Genomic DNA, 15,942 nt, shown 5'->3' on the forward strand with positions numbered 1-15,942 from the left:
CCCCCCCCCCCCCCCCCCCCCCCCCCCCCCCCCCCGCTCGTGTCCTGAGGTTTGGTGGCAGGTTGGTGACGGTGCTGCTGTTCCCACAGCCCAGCCGCCCTTTACCATGTGCTTCCGTGTCAAGTTCTACCCCACGGACCCTGCGGCGCTGAAGGAGGAGATCACCAGGTGAGGGGGGTGTGGGGCCGTGGGTTTGGGTTTGTGCTTAACCTGTGAGAAGGGCTGTTTTACCAGCCAGCACAGCCTACTGTGCACAGTGCCTGTGCCACTGCTGCTCCTGCAGCCCCCTCAGAGCAGAGCTGCACGCCGTGCGCCCACCTCCCTGTCCTCCCAGCACCAATCCCCCAGTTGCACTCCGGTCCTTGTGGGATCTGCTGGCAGGATAGTTCCCTTCATGGTCTGTTTTATTATCTAAAGAACATGCTATTGGGGATGATCCAGGGAAACAATGGGTGCAGAAATGATGGCAGAAATAGACCCTGGATCCAGAATTTGGGTCGTGTGGCTCAAAGGTGCCAGCACCCAGAGGGCAGTGCTGTGAGCACCCAGAGAGCACTGCTGGGCTGGGATGCGGCCCCCAGCTGTGGGTCGTGGCCAGCAGTGCCTCGGGCTGTGCAGTGCACACATGTGCAGCTGGGACGGCCCTGCTCAGCCCAAGCAAGCTGCACTTGGCCGACAGGCTCTCTGCTGTCTGCAGGTATTTAGTCTTCCTGCAGATCAAAAGAGACCTCTACCACGGCCGCCTCCTTTGCAAGACCTCAGACGCCGCGCTGCTGGCCGCCTATATCCTTCAAGGTAATTCTTCCTGACAAGATAAACCTGCTTTTCGCTCCGAGTCCCGATTACATTACTCCACTTACAACAGATCGCTGCACCTCGAATATAAATGTCACCCGGCGCGGGGCTGTGCTGCAGGGCTGTGATCATACCGTGCAGCCCCTGCCACTGCCTGGGGGGCACTGGGGCTGTGGGGTGAGCAGCGTGGGGCTCTGGAGGAGGGGGGGGTGGTGTGGTTAATGGCTGAGCATCGAGCCGGCCCTGTGCCCACGGTGTGGCCGCTCACCACCTCTGTCCCCCCAGCTGAGATTGGTGACTACGACCCCGGGAAGCACCCAGAGGGCTACAGCTCCAAGTTCCAGTTCTTCCCCAAGCACTCGGAGAAGCTGGAGAGGAAGATTGCGGAGATCCATAAATCAGAGCTGAGGTAGAGGCTCAGTGTGGCGCCGGGACCCACGTGCGTGCCGTGCTCTGCCCTGCGCACAGCCCACCTCTCCCTTCTCCCTCCCGCAGCGGGCAGACGCCGGCCACTTCGGAGCTGAACTTCCTAAGGAAGGCACAGACCCTGGAGACCTACGGCGTGGATCCCCACCCCTGCAAGGTGAGCGCTGCCAGCAGCCACCACTGTTCTGCTCCCTCTGTGCTGACGTGCTGCAGAGGAGCTCCCACTGCTGCCTGTGGGGCTGCGTCACCCGGCGTTGTGCTGCTGTGTGAGGCAGCACCTGAGTGCTACAGGACCACTGAGGTTCGAAAGACCTCTGAGATCCCCCATTCCAACCGCAGCCCCACCACCGCCATACTCATAACCAGGACTGTCCCCTCCCTGCCTGCACTCCTGTACTGATGGAGCTTTGTGCTGGAAGTAGCTTTTAGCGACTCTCAGTGACCCCACGCCGTGCTCCTACAGAGCCCCACTGCACACAGAGGGATGCAGGGAGCAGAGCAGGAGGAGCTGGGCTGTGTCAGTCCCCACTCACAGCCGACATACAGAGAGAGCTGCCCAGCACCCAGTGCAGAGCTGGGCTGAGTGGGGTCCCAGCAGCACAGGGCTGGGTGCTGGCACTGGGCAGGGCCATGGGTGAGCGTTGTTGCTGGTGCTGCTGATAGCTGGTGCTGGGGAGCAGCTCCTGCAGTGCTGTGCACTGATAGCACTTATTGTGGGCAGTGCGTGCCCCATGACACCCAGCAGTGGAGTAGGGGCTCCATAGCTGAGACAGGACCAGGTACTCCTGCCCGTGGCGCTCCTCGTGCCTGTGGCTCAGCTCTGTGCTTTGCTTTGTGCAGGGCAGGATTTGGGCTCTTTGGTTTCACCTGTTTGCCCCTGGCAGATTGAAATGAATTGTGATCCAATCTTGATGTGAACCTGGCTTTTTCTCTGCTCACATCCCGAGGGTCCCTTTCTGCTGCTTCCCATGCACCACACACCCTGTGCTGCTCCCACACTGTGTGCATGGATGTGCTGCAGCTCCCCATCCCACAGCCACCCTGCAATGCTGTCTGAGCCCAGCACAGCTCTGCACTTTGCATGAGCTCCAAGGCAGTTAATGAGTGCTTCCCCAGAGCCCGGTTGCTGTGATTAAGTGACTGCACTGCCCAGCTCTGTCCGTGACACTAATTATGGATTGTAAATGGCCACGGTGCTGCCTGGCCGCTCCAACACTGAATGGGATTTTGCCATCATGCAGTTTAATTATTAGCAAAAGGGTTGGTCAGGCACGTAACCATCTTCACTGCGTATTGCTCACTTGTGAGTTGACGGGGTCGATGAGAGCGATGCAGCACGTTGTGCTTCGTGCTGGGAGCAGCACGTGGGGCTGCAGGGCCGTGGGGCCGGTGCATGCACAGGGTGCTGCACGATCACGGCCGCAGCCCGTCGCTCTATGCCTGCCCTGGGTGCTGCAGGGCACTCTGACACTTTGCTGAGGAGCTGCTGTTCTCTTGCAGGACGTGTCGGGCAATGCAGCATTCCTGGCCTTCACCCCCTTTGGGTTCGTCGTCCTGCAGGGGAACAAGAGAGTGCACTTCATCAAGTGGTGAGCAGCCCCACACTGCTGCTGCTGGCTGACCCTGCGCCCGCAGCTCAGTGCGATGGGGAGGGGGCGAGTGCCAGTGGGGCTGGGCAGCCTCCCATGGCACATCCCTGCCTCTAATGGCACATCCCTGTCCCTTCAGGAATGAGGTGACCAAGATGAAGTTCGAGGGGAAGACGTTCTACCTGTATGTGAGTCAGAAGGAGGTGAGTGTGTTTCCATTTGGGGCTGCCCTGTCCCCCTGCCCGGCTGTGGCCATGCTCTCTGTGCTGCCACCATCCCACAGCTCCGGACGCCATTGCTGTGACCAACACACTTCTTTCTGCTGTAGGAAAAGAAAATTGTCCTCACCTACTTCGCCCCAACACCTGAAGCCTGCAAGCACCTCTGGAAGTGTGGCATAGAGAACCAGGCCTTCTACAAGTGAGTGCGAGGATGCGCTCTGCTCCATGCTCCCCGTGGGTCGCTCCTGGGCTCACCACGCTGTGGGGCAGTGCAGCACTGTGCCCCCTTGCCCCACAGCTCCAGGGCTGCCCCCAACCCAGCAAGCTCCCAGTTACGCATTTAGAATTAATTGGGCAGATAGATAGAGCCTTAATGATGGGCAGCACCCGGGAGGGGTTATGGGCTGGAGGGGCAGCAGGCAGTGCCAGCACTCGGCGTGAGGCTGTGCTGGGTGCTCACAGCCTTCCTTGGTAATGCCTGCCTTGGTGCTTCCTAATGAGTTTTATTCTAATCAGCGAGATGCGAGATAAAGTGTGTAATGTATTCTCTTTGGGAATTCCGCAATCAGCGGCTGCCATCAGCAGGTTTCACTCCTCATTATATGAACATAAAATGGAATTGCAATATTACTTTACAAATCTTTTTATGATTAATAATGTCAGCACTGGGTCCTGCTCCCTGTGTGCGGGGTGAGGGCTGCTGGCTGCTCCTGCCCTGGGCAGGGGGCAGTGCTGGAGGTGGGGAGACGAGGCTGTGCTGTGGGGTGGGGGTTTTGCCGTGGGGTGGGGAGCTGCTGGGGCTCACACACATTACTCAGCCTTGGTCACTGGGACGTGTGCTGGGAGTTTCCTTGCTCCCATGAGTGCATGTGGCACTCACAGCCTGCTGCCCTGCAGGTTGGAGAAGTCAAGCCAGGTCCGGACGGTGTCCAGCAGCAACCTGTTCTTCAAGGGGAGCCGCTTCCGATACAGGTAGATAAGGGGCAGATAGCAGCCACTGCCAGCTGTTCTGGTGCAGGATGACCACGTCAGCGCTGCCACCGTGCATTCCCCATTCCTCAGCTGCCATTCTTCCCTCCTGCCCCTGAGATACAGTGATCATGGGGACGGGATGGGGCGGGGGGGAAATCTGGGGGCTTTTCATGGTTGGTTTGTTTTTTTTATGAGGCCAAGGGATAAAACTATCATTGCAGTTCCTAAATTCTGCTCCCTGGAGAAAGCGCCATATGGCTCTGCTGGGTGCGGGGCATCCCCAGCCATGAGATGATGCCACTGCTGTGGGCAGTGCAGCATGCAGGGATGGGACCCCAGGCACTGAGGGCTGCTTTCCCCGTGCTCACGCTGCTCTTCTTCCCACCCATAGCGGCCGCGTTGCAAAAGAGGTGATGGAATCCAGTGCCAAGATCAAGCGGGAGCCGCCGGAGATCCACAGGTAAGGGCACCACGCAGCCTGGCACCACGGTGCGTATGGGGCACCGCGCAGCCCCAGCAGGCGGCCCCTCACTGCTGCTCTCCCTGCAGGGCCGGGCTGGTGCCAAGCAGGAGCTGCCCCTCCATCACCCACGGCCCCCGGCTGAGCAGCGTGCCACGCACCCGCAGGAGGGCTGTGCACATCTCCATCATGGAAGGTACGCGCGTGGGGCACGGCGCTTATCTGGGCACGTGGGCATACGGAAAGGAGATACTGCCTCTGGTCAGGGAGCGGGTATCAAAGGGCCGAAGCTTTGTGGCAGCAGTTGTGGCTCAGGGCAATGGGGTTTGGGGCCTGACGTGGACAGGACCTGAACTTTAATAGTGTCATTGCGACGCCCCACTAGGAATGAGCACACAGAACAGGGATGAGCCGTGCAGTGCCTCCTGGGTCCCCTGCTCTGTGATTTCCCATGAGTCCCACCTGCAGCCACAGGTTTGAGCTGCTTTGGGCACTCAGCACAGCTGCACGTGTGCTCACAGTTGGTGTCCCTTTGTTTCCCTGCATTTGGGGTCACTGAGGTCCTACTGGAACCTTGTGCTGCCAGGAGCCCTGCAGTGCCGTCCACATGCAGCCCCAACAGCACAGCTAGGGACCTCACAGTGCTCACACCAGGGCATGTAAGGGACCTCCTGAGGACCCCCCTGTGCCACTGGGGATTGTGGGGAATGGTTGTCAGTGCCCTGAGGCTGTGTGGGAGCTCAGGGCTGGGTGGGGGCTGTGCTTTGGGGCCTGCTAAGAGCCAGGGCCCCGTCCTCCCTCCCTGGGTGCTGCTGCAGATCGGGCAACATGCAGCCCCAGGCCATCCATCACTGTGCCCCGCACCGTGCCCACGGCTGCTTCATGTCACTGTCACCTCGCTGGTAGCTGTGACACTGCAGGAGCCCAAAATAGCCTCGAACAGCAGTGGGGCCACTGGCGTGCCACTGCTGGTGGGTCTCCTTCCCTGTGCTGCCGTCCCCACGCCATGGGGAAGTGCCTGGTGAAGATCACCACCCGGGTCAGCGTGCAGCTGCGCTTCATCAACCACTGCTGCCGCGCGGTGCGGGTGCGGGTGCTGGCACTGGGGCCACGGCTGCTGGCACGCGCTCTGGGGGCTCTGCCCCTGCTGCCCGCTCCCCCTGGCCCCAGCGCCAGCCCCCTCACTCCGTGCGGGCACACAGCAGGTGAGGCCGGGGGGTAGGGGGTCCTGTGACAGCAGCCCCGGGGGGTGAGGGATGTGGGGTTGGGGTGCGGGGAGCTCAGGGTGCCCCCCCCAGTGGGATATTATTACTATTGACCCCTCAGTTGGGGGTTCCCCACGTTTCTCAGCTCTTGGAGGTGGGGGTGGCAGCACAGGTTGGCCTGGGGGCGGCTGTCACTGTCCTCCCCCTTGGGGATTTTGGGGAATGGTTGTCAGTGCCCTGAGGCTGTGCGAAGCAGCTGTCAGGGTGTGAACGCGGCTGTCGGTGCCCTCGCTGCCCTGCTAAGCCCCACGCTATGCCCTATGCTATGCCCACAGCCCTGTGCTAAGTCCCATGCCATGCCCCCCACCGTGCCTGCAGCCCCGTGTTAAGCTCCCTGCTAAGCCCCACGCTATGCCCCTTGCTATGTCCTGTGCTGTGCCCTGTGTTGTGCTGTATGCTGTGCCCTGCTGTGCGCACGGCTCCACAGGCATCCAGCAGCATTGCGAGCAGGAGGTGGCAGAGCACAGGGGAATGCACTGGGGCAGCACCCATGGCACAGTGCCGGGGCCCTGTGCCCCCTGGGGAAATGCCCCTGAGAGCTCCAACCGGCGGCTGTCCCCTGCCTCGTCCTACACTTTTACAGTGGGGAGGTGGGAATTTCTGTTGTTTTTTTCAGATAGTGGGGAGAAGCCCCCCCCCCCCCCCCCCAGCCCTGCCTGCAGGGTTCAGCTCCTAAAGGGCAGCTCTGGCTCAGCTGTAACCTGAGCAGGCTGGGCACCCAGCCGTGCACACAGCTATTTCTGCTGCTGCTGGAAAGCAGAGCTGGGTCACACGCATGCAGGTGCTGAGCTGTCGCAGCCCTGTGCTGCACACAGCTGTGCATGCAGGGGGCTGTGAGGGCCCCTCCTGCCCAACCATTGTGTGATTCTACCATGATTTATGATGGGATGGAATGGAAAATAATGGCATGGGCTAGAACAGAAAGAAGTTGGATGGAACAGAATGGAGCTGAAGGGGAAGCAATGGGATAGGATAGAATGGAATGGCATGGCATGGCATGGCATGCAAGAGAATGGGATAGGATGGGATGGAATGGCATGGAATGGAATAGAATTGAGTGAAACAGAATGGAATAGAATGAAACGGGATTGTATGGAATAGGATGGAATGGAATTCAGTGAAGTTGGATGGAACGGAATGGAGCTGAATGGAATGGGACAGAATGGAGTGGCATGGCATGCAAGAGAATGGGATAGGCTAGAATGAATGGCATGGAATAGAGTGGAATGGAAAAGTATGGAATGAAATAGAATGGAATGGAATGGCATGAAAGGAGATAGAATGGAATAGCATGGCATGAAATGAAAGCAAATGGAAAAGAATAGAACAGAACGCCATACACTGCAATAGCAGAAGGACCCCAGGGCACAGCGTGGGTGGTTTGGGTCTGGGGCAGCTCAGTGGCCGCACGCTGACCTCCCCCGTCCCCCAGGCCTGGAGTCACTCCGTGACAGCGCCCACTCCACACCGGTGCGCTCCGCATCCCACGGCGACGCCTTCGTGCCCCACGGCCGCGGCGGCCGCGCTGAGAGCAGCGAACGCGTGGCCATCATCGCCGACGAGAGCTACAGCCCTGCCGACAGCGTGCTGCCCACGCCGGTGGCCGAGCACAGCCTGGAGCTGCTGCTGCTGTCCCGGCAGCTGAACGGAGCCCCGTGCAGCATCGAGGAGGAGAAGGAGTCGGAGGCCGGCACGCCCGGCACGGAGCCCGAGGAGCCGCGCGAGCTGCGCGCGTTGTGCCAGGGTGCCGGCAGCGGGCCGCGGGCGGAACAGGTGAATAAGTTTGTTTTAAGTGTCCTCCGTTTGCTCCTCGTGACAGTGGGACTCCTCTTTGTCTTGCTCCTCCTCCTCATCGTCCTTACCGAGTCCGACCTTGACACTGCCTTTTTCCGCGATATCCGCCAGACCCCCGAGTTCGAGCAGTTCCATTACCAATACTTTTGTCCCCTCAGGCGATGGTTTGCCTGCAAGCTCCGCGCCGTGGTGGCTCTGCTCACTGACACCTGAGGCCCCGCGGCCCCAGCTCCCTTCGTTCCGCAGGAGAAGAGCGGAAGCGCTGCAGGGGTCCCCGTCCCTGCGGGGTGCGGTGGGAGAACCGAATAAAGAGAGGAATTTATTTTGCTATTAACGCTCATCCTTGCGCCAGCATCTTCCCAGGCGCTGCAGGGCGCAGGATGGTCCCCGTGTCACCGTGCTGCAGGACCCCCGTGCCGCTCTCTGGGGACCCCAGCAGCGCCACGGCCCCGCGCTCAGCTCCTTTTGTACAAAAGACTGTTTCGAGGTCTATTTTAACAACGAGAAGCTATTTTGTTATTGATCCTGAGTCTTTTTTTTACTTTCCGCCCGGAGCGAAGGCGGTGCGGAGGGGCTCCACGGGGCAGCGGATGCTTTGCAACCCATCTGCCACGCTCCTGGTTTGAGATACAGAGAGGAGCGGTAATTTTAGGACTTTCCTGAAGACAAAAGGACAGCGCTGCAGGGGAAGAGGTAACGCTGGAAAGCCACCGGACAGCCATCGCTCTCCATCCGTCCTTAAGCAAAAACACGCCGATAGCTCGTGGCACGCATGGAGCCGGGCAGCGGGGACAGCCCTTCCCTGCAGCAATAACGCCGGTCCAGGCGCGCTGGGGCTGCCGCTGGACACGGGGCGAGCGGCCGAGCAGCTCTACTTCATCTCAGGGAGAGATCTCACAGCGCTGGGGCCATCGCTGCCATGCTCAGCAGAGCCACGGCGGGCACAGGGCACGGCCATGCGGTGCCACGACAGCTATGTGGTGCCACACTGCGCCCACATGGTGACACACGGCTGCCAATGCCCACAGTGACACACAGCTGCCGGGCAGAGACCCGCATGATGGCCCAGACGGTGCCACATGGCTGCCACACGCAGCGCCACACAGCAGGACGGCTGCGCTGTGCCACCACGTGGCCACCGTCCCCAAACGGCCGCCGCCACCGCGCTGTCCCCGTGACCCCGTTTATGCAACGTAGCCGAGTTCACTCGTAGTGTAGTGTTCCTACCTCAGCCCGTAGTCAGTGTGTCTATGCAGTGCGTGGTAGCCCCTGCCCGGTGCCCGCAGCACCGCCGACCTCGGCCTGCTCCATCCGCTTCCTTTAGGACAGCGATGCCATCAGCCCCACAGAACCCCACCGTTCCCACCCGGTATTTTACCACCAAGACCCCGAGCAATGGGTGACGTCCATGCTATGTTTTCCCACGTCCGGTGTCCCAGCACCTGTTAGTTTTATGTCTTTCTATTCGGGTGTTGTTCCCATAGTTCTCATACCCAACAAAAACGCAGTCGTAGCGTACTGCATCTTTGCGCAGTAGACGGTGAAATACCTGAAAATGTGAATTTCTTAGTTTTCATAAGAAAAACCTAGGAATTAACCTTTCATGTGCCAAATACTGTAAGCTACATTTTCCTTCAAAATGTACCTTTTTCTACATATTCGATATCTTAGTGAGCATAAAATCATTGGTGCCATGAGAAGTATTTTTAAATTGAAATAAATATTTAAATATCATGGGAAAAAAAGGAAACAAAAACAAAACTGGCTTGGTTTGAGATTTGTTTGCTCTCACACACCTCAAAGCTGAGCGCGAGGCCCTGGAGCCAGCAGCAAGGTTGTGCCCCCAAATGTTCCCCCAGCTGTGCCTCCCCGTTCCCCCCAGTATGACACAGCTGTGCCTCCAGTTGAAACCCATGGGGCCAAGATGTGCCCCCCAGCTGTGCCACTCACCCCCCAGCTGTGCCCCAGCCCTTCCCGAGTTCCTCATCAGGGAAAACAGCTCTTTTGGTACAAACCCCGCTAGCCGCCACCCTTAGATTAATCTTTTTATTGAAAGGAATCCTAACCACAAGCAGGTAAAGCACTTATAAGCCGCAGTTTGCTCCCCCACAGCCCCCCTGCCCCCCTCCCCTACTCCATGAAGATGTGCAGGCGACCGCTGGAGTTGCCACCCACAAGGACGTTCCTGGTGGGGTGGAATGCATTGATGGAGCAGACGGAGCCCAGGCACTCGGGGCTGCAGAAGGCGTGCAGCAGCACCCCCGTGTCCTGGAACACCTCGATCTGCCTCGGCCGTGCCATGCTGCCCACCACAAAGCACTGCTCCTGTTTGGGGTCCCACACCGCGCGGAAGCGCGTCAGCCAGCGGCCCGTGTTGTTGTTGTGCCTGCAGAACAGAGAGAGCAGATGCAGAACTGCAGCAGGAAGACACTACCATCTACACCGTATGTTTGCCAAAGCCCATCCCACTGCTCCCTACACGCTGCTGGCTCCCATTGCTGGCACAGGGCTGCAAAGGGACAAAGAAACAAAACAGAACAAGAACAGAAGCCAGAGGACACTTGGAAATGAACGGGTATTGATGGGTCACGGATGGACTTGATGGTCTCAGAAGCCTTTTTTCCAACCTTCATGATCCTATGCTCAGCCTGAGTCACACCCATCCCCGATGTGGTGCCCACACCAAGGGGCCAAGCCTGGCGGCTGGCAGAGCTCTGCAGGCAGCAGCACCTCTTGGAAACACATCCTTCACTGCTCAGTAACCCCTCGTATGTTAGAAACGGACAGAGAAAGAGAGAGCATTCAAACAGAACGCACTGCAGCAGTCACAAGCTGCTGCCTCCTCCTGGCTGTGAGACCCCGTGCAGCACCAACCCAGCAGAGCCCACCCCGCCGTACCTGACAGTGCTGAGCAGGGCAGAGGTGGCCGATAAAGAGCTGGTGTCATAGACCCTGTAGAACAAAACAATGCGTGCTGATGGGCACTAGATGTGGTAGAAGAGGCAGCCCCACCTCGTGGAGCACCTGAGCAGCACCACAGGCACACAGTGCAGCACTCAGCCGTGAGCACTGACATCCCAGCCACAGTCTGCAATGGGAATTTCCTCTCAGCACAAACTGAGGGCAGACCTCCCAGAATGCTGTTGAGAGGACAGCAGAGCAAAATGACAGGTTCCCCTATCCCCTTCCGTGTCCATTTCACTATGGCACAAGAAGATGCATGGGACAAGGAAGGAAAGCCCTGGTGAAGGCGCACTGCCAGCAGCTCCCAGGGCAGGAACACCGGCACAGCTCTGCTGGGCTCTCCTTCCCCACACAGCAGCTGTAAGGGGGCAAAAGGCTCAGCAGCATAAGCTGAGTAATGACCAAAAAGGCCCAGAGCTGCTCCCTGATCAACTTTCCTCAGGAAAACGAAAATCAGAAAAATAAAAATAAAATCAAAATCAGAATACGAATGCCTATGCAAAATGCCATTTGAAGAAGCGACGGAGGCAGAGGATGCTCCCAGCAGTGGGCAGCAAAGACAGGAACTAAGGAACCAGGGCACTGCAGGCTCAGCCCCCAAACGGCCTCAGCCCCCCCAGCCTCACCTCAGCTTGTCGTCTGCACACACCGTGACCACGCGGTGCCCGCTGATGGGTGAGAAGTAGGCAGAGGCCACGCTCTTGGTGTGCCCATGCAGGGTGCTCACAGCTTTGTTCCCACTGCGCCGCAGCCATCGGACGTCGTAGACACGGACATCGCTGCAACGCAGCAGGTGAGCAGGTAAGGGATTGTAAAACAAGATTCCATCATTTCAAATGCTGCTGAAGACTAAAAATGGGTTTTCTAAGAGCCAAGAAAGCCGGGACCATCCGGCAGCACTGAGAACCACCCCCAGCACAGCTCCTGCTCTGCACGGCGCCCCTTGCAGCAGGCATCAGAGCGAGGCCCACGGAACATCCCAAGCAGACAACAGCAGTGCATTCTGAGCTACGTACACAGAGCCAGCAGCAAGGAAGTACTGCTTGTCCACGGGGTGCACGTCCACCGTCCTCGTTACTTTGAAGCCAATGTCTGCAGAGAGCTCTGGTGACGTCCCCGGGGTCCTCCTGTCCACCACAGCCACTGTGCCACCCCAGAGCCCCACGATGGCCGTGCAGGCGCCATCTTCCAGGAAATCAAAGGAGGAGAGGCTGTCCTCACTTCTGCATATCTGAGCGCCGAAGAGGGCAAAAGAAAGTAAAATTATACAACCATACACAGTAAACACACAACACCAAACGCTACGGGCATTTTTTGGATACTGAAAACTCTACAATGACCTGACTGAGGAGCTCAGCTCTCCATTGCATGACCTATCTGTTCAAATGGTGCACTTTTCCCACAGCAGGCAATTGACCACCCCCACCTCAGCTGGCCCTGCACCCTGCTCTCGGAGCCGCTCTGTGCAGATGGGTTGGACAGTCACAACTCTTTGCTCCCTCGGAGCCTGGGAAGAGCAAAGTCATCTGGCTCATGCTTTGTTCTTTAAGCTGCTCTCATTCCCCACCTTCAAGCAGCACTGGTTTTGGGAAGGGGCACGCATTGAATTTAGTTTCCAGCCTCCTTCCTTCTACCATGCAGAGCTCCAGCCGCCCCAGCCAAAGTGCACCTGGCCGGGCAGCACCGCCACCTTCCTGACACCAGTCAAAGCCACCTCACGGAAATGGGACGTTCACCTCCCCTGTTAACAACCCCCACGTAACCCCTGGGCTGCAATGGGAGCAGGATGGAGCAGCACCCACCTCATCAAACACCCCCCTGCTGACATCCCCGCAGCGCAGGGAGTCGTGGCTCAGGGACAGCAGCTGTGCGGGGTGGGAGGGCGAGAAGCGCATGCAGTTGACGGAGAAATTGTGTGGGGTGAAGACGAGCGCTCCTCCCTCGGTTGTACAGCTCTGAATAACAAAAGCCAATTAACGGATGCTTAATAAGAGCCATTGCAGTACTTCCCACCGATTGCCACAGCTGTGCAGTGCTTGGTGCTCCGTGGGACCACCGAGTGCTGTGGGAGGGGCTGCAGGGGTCAGCAGTCTCCAACATTATGTGGAGCATTTCAAACGCCTCAACAGCAGAGGCAGCACACAGCTGAAGCTGGTCAGTCCAGCACAAACACAGAACCCAAACTGCTGAGCATCCCTCCCCCCTCAGCCTCCCACACCAGCACAGCTCCTGTGGCACCGCTGTCAGCTGAGCCCATCAGCAGGAATGGCAATGCTATGGCTCACAGTGTGCCAGCACGGCGCTGCTGGGCAGAGGAGCACACTTACAGCGTCCCAGAGCCCGACGTGACCATACTTGTCACCAGCTGCCACCAGCACGGTGCTCTCCGAGGGGTGGATGGCCACAGAGCACACACGGCTGCTCACCACCTTCCTGATGCCATCCTCACGCAGCAGCATGCTGCTCAGGGCAGCCTGGTACCTGCACACACCGCCACGTCAGCCACCACAGGGAGGAGCAGAGCCCACACCAGGCTCTGTGTCACCCCCCATTACCTCTTCATGTCGCACGTGGGCTTTTCAGTGTCATTACTGTTCATCTAAGGATTGAAAAGAGATGCACATCAGAATGAGACCACATAAGACACGAGCAATGCTATCCAGAGATGCCACCAAAGGCAGCCAGCCGTACCTCGCTCAGCCGCAGCCAGGTGCCCAGCAATGCTGTATCACTGCTCTTCTCCTGCTCATCCACGGCCATGGGCAGCGGTCCAGCGGGGACCTGGGGCTGGGACACGGGGTCACAGCTCACACCAACCACTGGCACAGAGCTGAGCATAACACTGCTCATGTCTGCAGACTGCTGAGAAATGCAGACTGCAGCACCTGACGACCCTCAGCAGCACCCCAAGGTGCACTGCCTCATTAATGGCCCTCTGAGCATCAGCCACCTCCAAACATCAGCCACCTCTGAGGAGATGCAGGCAGTGCAGTGCTCAGGGTGTGCGCTCCCCTTCTGCCAGCAGCACAGCCCCACACAGTGCCTGAAGGGCTTTCCAGGGAGCATGGCAGCACTCGGCAGCACACAGCTGTCCCCCAGCAGCCCCCCCAGCCCCAGCCCCATCTCACATATTCTTCCTCCTCCTGCGCCGGTGCCTCCACCTGCGGGACCTCTGGGGGCTGCATCCTCTGGAGCCGCATAGACCTGCGCTGCACTGTGCTGCCCTCGGCCTTCTTGGGCTTCGCTCTGCAATGACAGCACTGCTAAGCAACAGAGCTCCTCCACAAGCACAATTCCCCAGCAAAACACAGCCCTGCAGCCCGGACACCTGAGCCCAACTGCCCTGCCATCGCTCCTCCCTTCGGTGACAGCAGAGAACAGAGCAGTGGCAGCGCACACGGATTTATGACATTTGTTTCCTTGTACTACATCCTGACACGGCTTTCCTCCCATCCCTCCTCATTTATAATTCATCCTTCCTCTCTCTGATCTGCTCATCTTCTCCCTCCTTTCATCACAGTCCCCATTACTTTGCATTTAATGCAGTGCATTTCCCTGCTCCCCCATCCCCTCTGCTCCCCTCCCCTCTCCCTGCCCTTTGCTTACACAACTCAGCGCTTCTCCCTTTGGCCATAATAAAGAAGTACCTCAAGGAAGGAGAATAAAAAGAAACCAAAAAGCACCTGAAACACCTTCAGACAAATAGAATGAAGGGAACGCGCTCTGACACACGATCAGAAGGGCGCTCACAGCAGCACTGCGTGCCATGGGATGGCAGAGCCGAGCACCACAGCTCAGCACTGACACAGCAGGGCCATGGGCTGCTGAGAGCTCCAGAGCTGCTGCCTGCTCTACCCATTCTGAGCACAGACACACACACAGAGAAGGGCTCACACAGCACGGGGTGCAGCCACACCTCTCCCACAGCAGCTTTACCTCTTGGTGACGTGAGATGGTCCTTTAGCTGCAATTTGGTGGAGTCTTGCGGCTGACTTAAGAACAGAAAGGCAGAGGTTAAAAGCACATCCAGCGAGCACAAAACACGGAGCTCTATAAAAACAACCACCCAAAGGCTGCAATGAGCAATAATTATTTGTAAGAAATAACAAAAAGAGGGCTTTCATATCAGGCTGTGCTCTGCCTTGCACCAGAGCCAGTCTGAACCCTGCCTGGGTGCCCCGGAGCTGCTTCCTTGCCAAGCGACATGAACACCAAACGCCACCGGCCGGACGCTCAGCACAGGAGCGCAAAACACAGCGCTTCACCGCCTCCATTCCGAAGATCCACATCGCGCCCCGGAGCCCTGCAGACTCCCGGCACCCCCCAGCCCCGTGCGCAGCGCCGGCCGCGCGGCTCCCCCCATCCCGGCGTCGGGCACACGGAGCCGCTCCGCCCGAGCCGCAGCGCCCAGCGGGCGGCCACACGGCCGGGACCCGCACCGACCTCGTGCAGCTTCAAAGCAGCGAAGAACTTGGCGTTCTCGGAGATGTTCTTCAGCCGCTTCCTCTCGTACGCCGACAGCTGCGGGCTCCCATCCTGCAGCGAGAACGGCCCGGTAGTCCGCGCCGCGGGAAACGGCGGGGGGGGGGGGGAAGGCTGGGGGCTCCGTTCGCCGCCCGTCCCGGTGTCCCGCACCCACCTGTCCCAACTCCGTCCCGTCGCTGTCGGCGTCGCCGTCCGACCCGCCGTCCGCGCGCTCCGGGTCGCAGGGCTCCGCGCGCCGCCGCTTCCCGTCCCCCCCCGCCGCCTCATCGTAGGCGCCCAACAGCCGCTTCTGGGGCAGCCGCCGGCCCGGCGCGGGAAGCGGCGTCAGCAGCACGCGGAGCTGTGGGGAGCGGCGCGAGGCCGGCAGCGGGGCCGGGGGGGGCGCGGCGGGGGGCGGCGGGGTGCGCTCCTGGGGGGGGAATGGGGAGAGATGCGGTGGTGAGCGGGGAGGGGAGCAGAGCCGAGCCGAGGGGAGCCGAGCCGAGCTGAACTGAGCCGCCCCAGCTCCCGGTCCAACCTGCATCTGCTGCTGGGAGCGCGGCGACAACTCCTGGCGCTCCGCCGCTCCCGTCCCGCTCTCCGCCGCCATCAGCACGGCGCTCCCGGCGGGGCGGATCCGGCCCTTCCCGCGTCCCGCAGCGGCTCCGCCCCTCCCACGGCGCCTTCCGCACGGCGGGGCGGGGCGCGGCGCCGGAACGCAGCGTCCAGCGGTGGGAGCCGCGCCGTGATCAGAGCCCGCAGCTGCGTCACGGGGCCGGGAGGGCTGGAAGGCCGCCGAGATCCCCGGCCCGCACCCACCCGCAACTCCCTGCCCCGCGTCCTGGCCCTCCCGGCACGACCCGAGGCTCTCGCCTCGCCCCGAGCTCCCGTCCTGGCACCGGTGTGCTTCAGTGCGGAGGACAGGAGGAGGTCAAAACGTGCCTCGGGTTGTATAAAATCCATCGGAGCGCTTCCAGGCTCGTTGCTCAGCG

At 59.7% G+C, this 15,942-nt stretch overlaps 2 protein-coding genes across 3 annotated transcripts in view; one reads left to right on the forward strand and one right to left on the reverse strand.

The window, feature by feature from the left end:
• FRMD5 (FERM domain containing 5) overlaps positions 1–8,929 on the forward strand; it is a 40,239-nt gene extending 31,310 nt beyond the window's left edge. The window contains exons 4-15 of one of the 2 annotated variants that reach the window (XM_042876126.1): positions 90–168; positions 698–795; positions 1,081–1,204; positions 1,291–1,378; positions 2,722–2,810; positions 2,950–3,013; positions 3,139–3,230; positions 3,929–4,003; positions 4,395–4,463; positions 4,553–4,659; positions 7,161–7,501; positions 7,681–8,929. In XM_042876126.1, coding sequence (XP_042732060.1) covers positions 90–168; positions 698–795; positions 1,081–1,204; positions 1,291–1,378; positions 2,722–2,810; positions 2,950–3,013; positions 3,139–3,230; positions 3,929–4,003; positions 4,395–4,463; positions 4,553–4,659; positions 7,161–7,501; positions 7,681–7,728 — 1,274 coding nt within the window. In that variant the 3' untranslated portion in view covers positions 7,729–8,929. Of the gene's footprint in view, positions 1–89; positions 169–697; positions 796–1,080; positions 1,205–1,290; positions 1,379–2,721; positions 2,811–2,949; positions 3,014–3,138; positions 3,231–3,928; positions 4,004–4,394; positions 4,464–4,552; positions 4,660–7,160 lie in introns of both variants that reach the window. The other variant, XM_042876125.1, reaches the window with a different exon arrangement.
• Positions 8,930–9,647: 718 nt separating this feature from the next.
• Positions 9,648–15,560, reverse strand: WDR76 (WD repeat domain 76). Its single transcript, XM_042876099.1, has 13 exons — positions 15,489–15,560; positions 15,126–15,380; positions 14,930–15,022; positions 14,423–14,478; positions 13,615–13,732; positions 13,178–13,273; positions 13,042–13,085; positions 12,814–12,967; positions 12,289–12,441; positions 11,503–11,717; positions 11,113–11,265; positions 10,421–10,474; positions 9,648–9,908 (listed from the first exon to the last, which is right to left on the reverse strand). Exons 1-13 carry the CDS (start codon positions 15,558–15,560, stop codon positions 9,653–9,655), a joined length of 1,719 nt encoding a protein of 572 aa, XP_042732033.1. The 3' UTR covers positions 9,648–9,652.
• Positions 15,561–15,942: the final 382 nt, after the last annotated feature.

Source organism: Lagopus leucura, unplaced genomic scaffold, assembly GCF_019238085.1.
Source record: "Lagopus leucura isolate 7727_CA_CO unplaced genomic scaffold, USGS_WTPT01 Super-Scaffold_100015, whole genome shotgun sequence".
Lineage (NCBI taxonomy): Eukaryota > Metazoa > Chordata > Aves > Galliformes > Phasianidae > Lagopus > Lagopus leucura.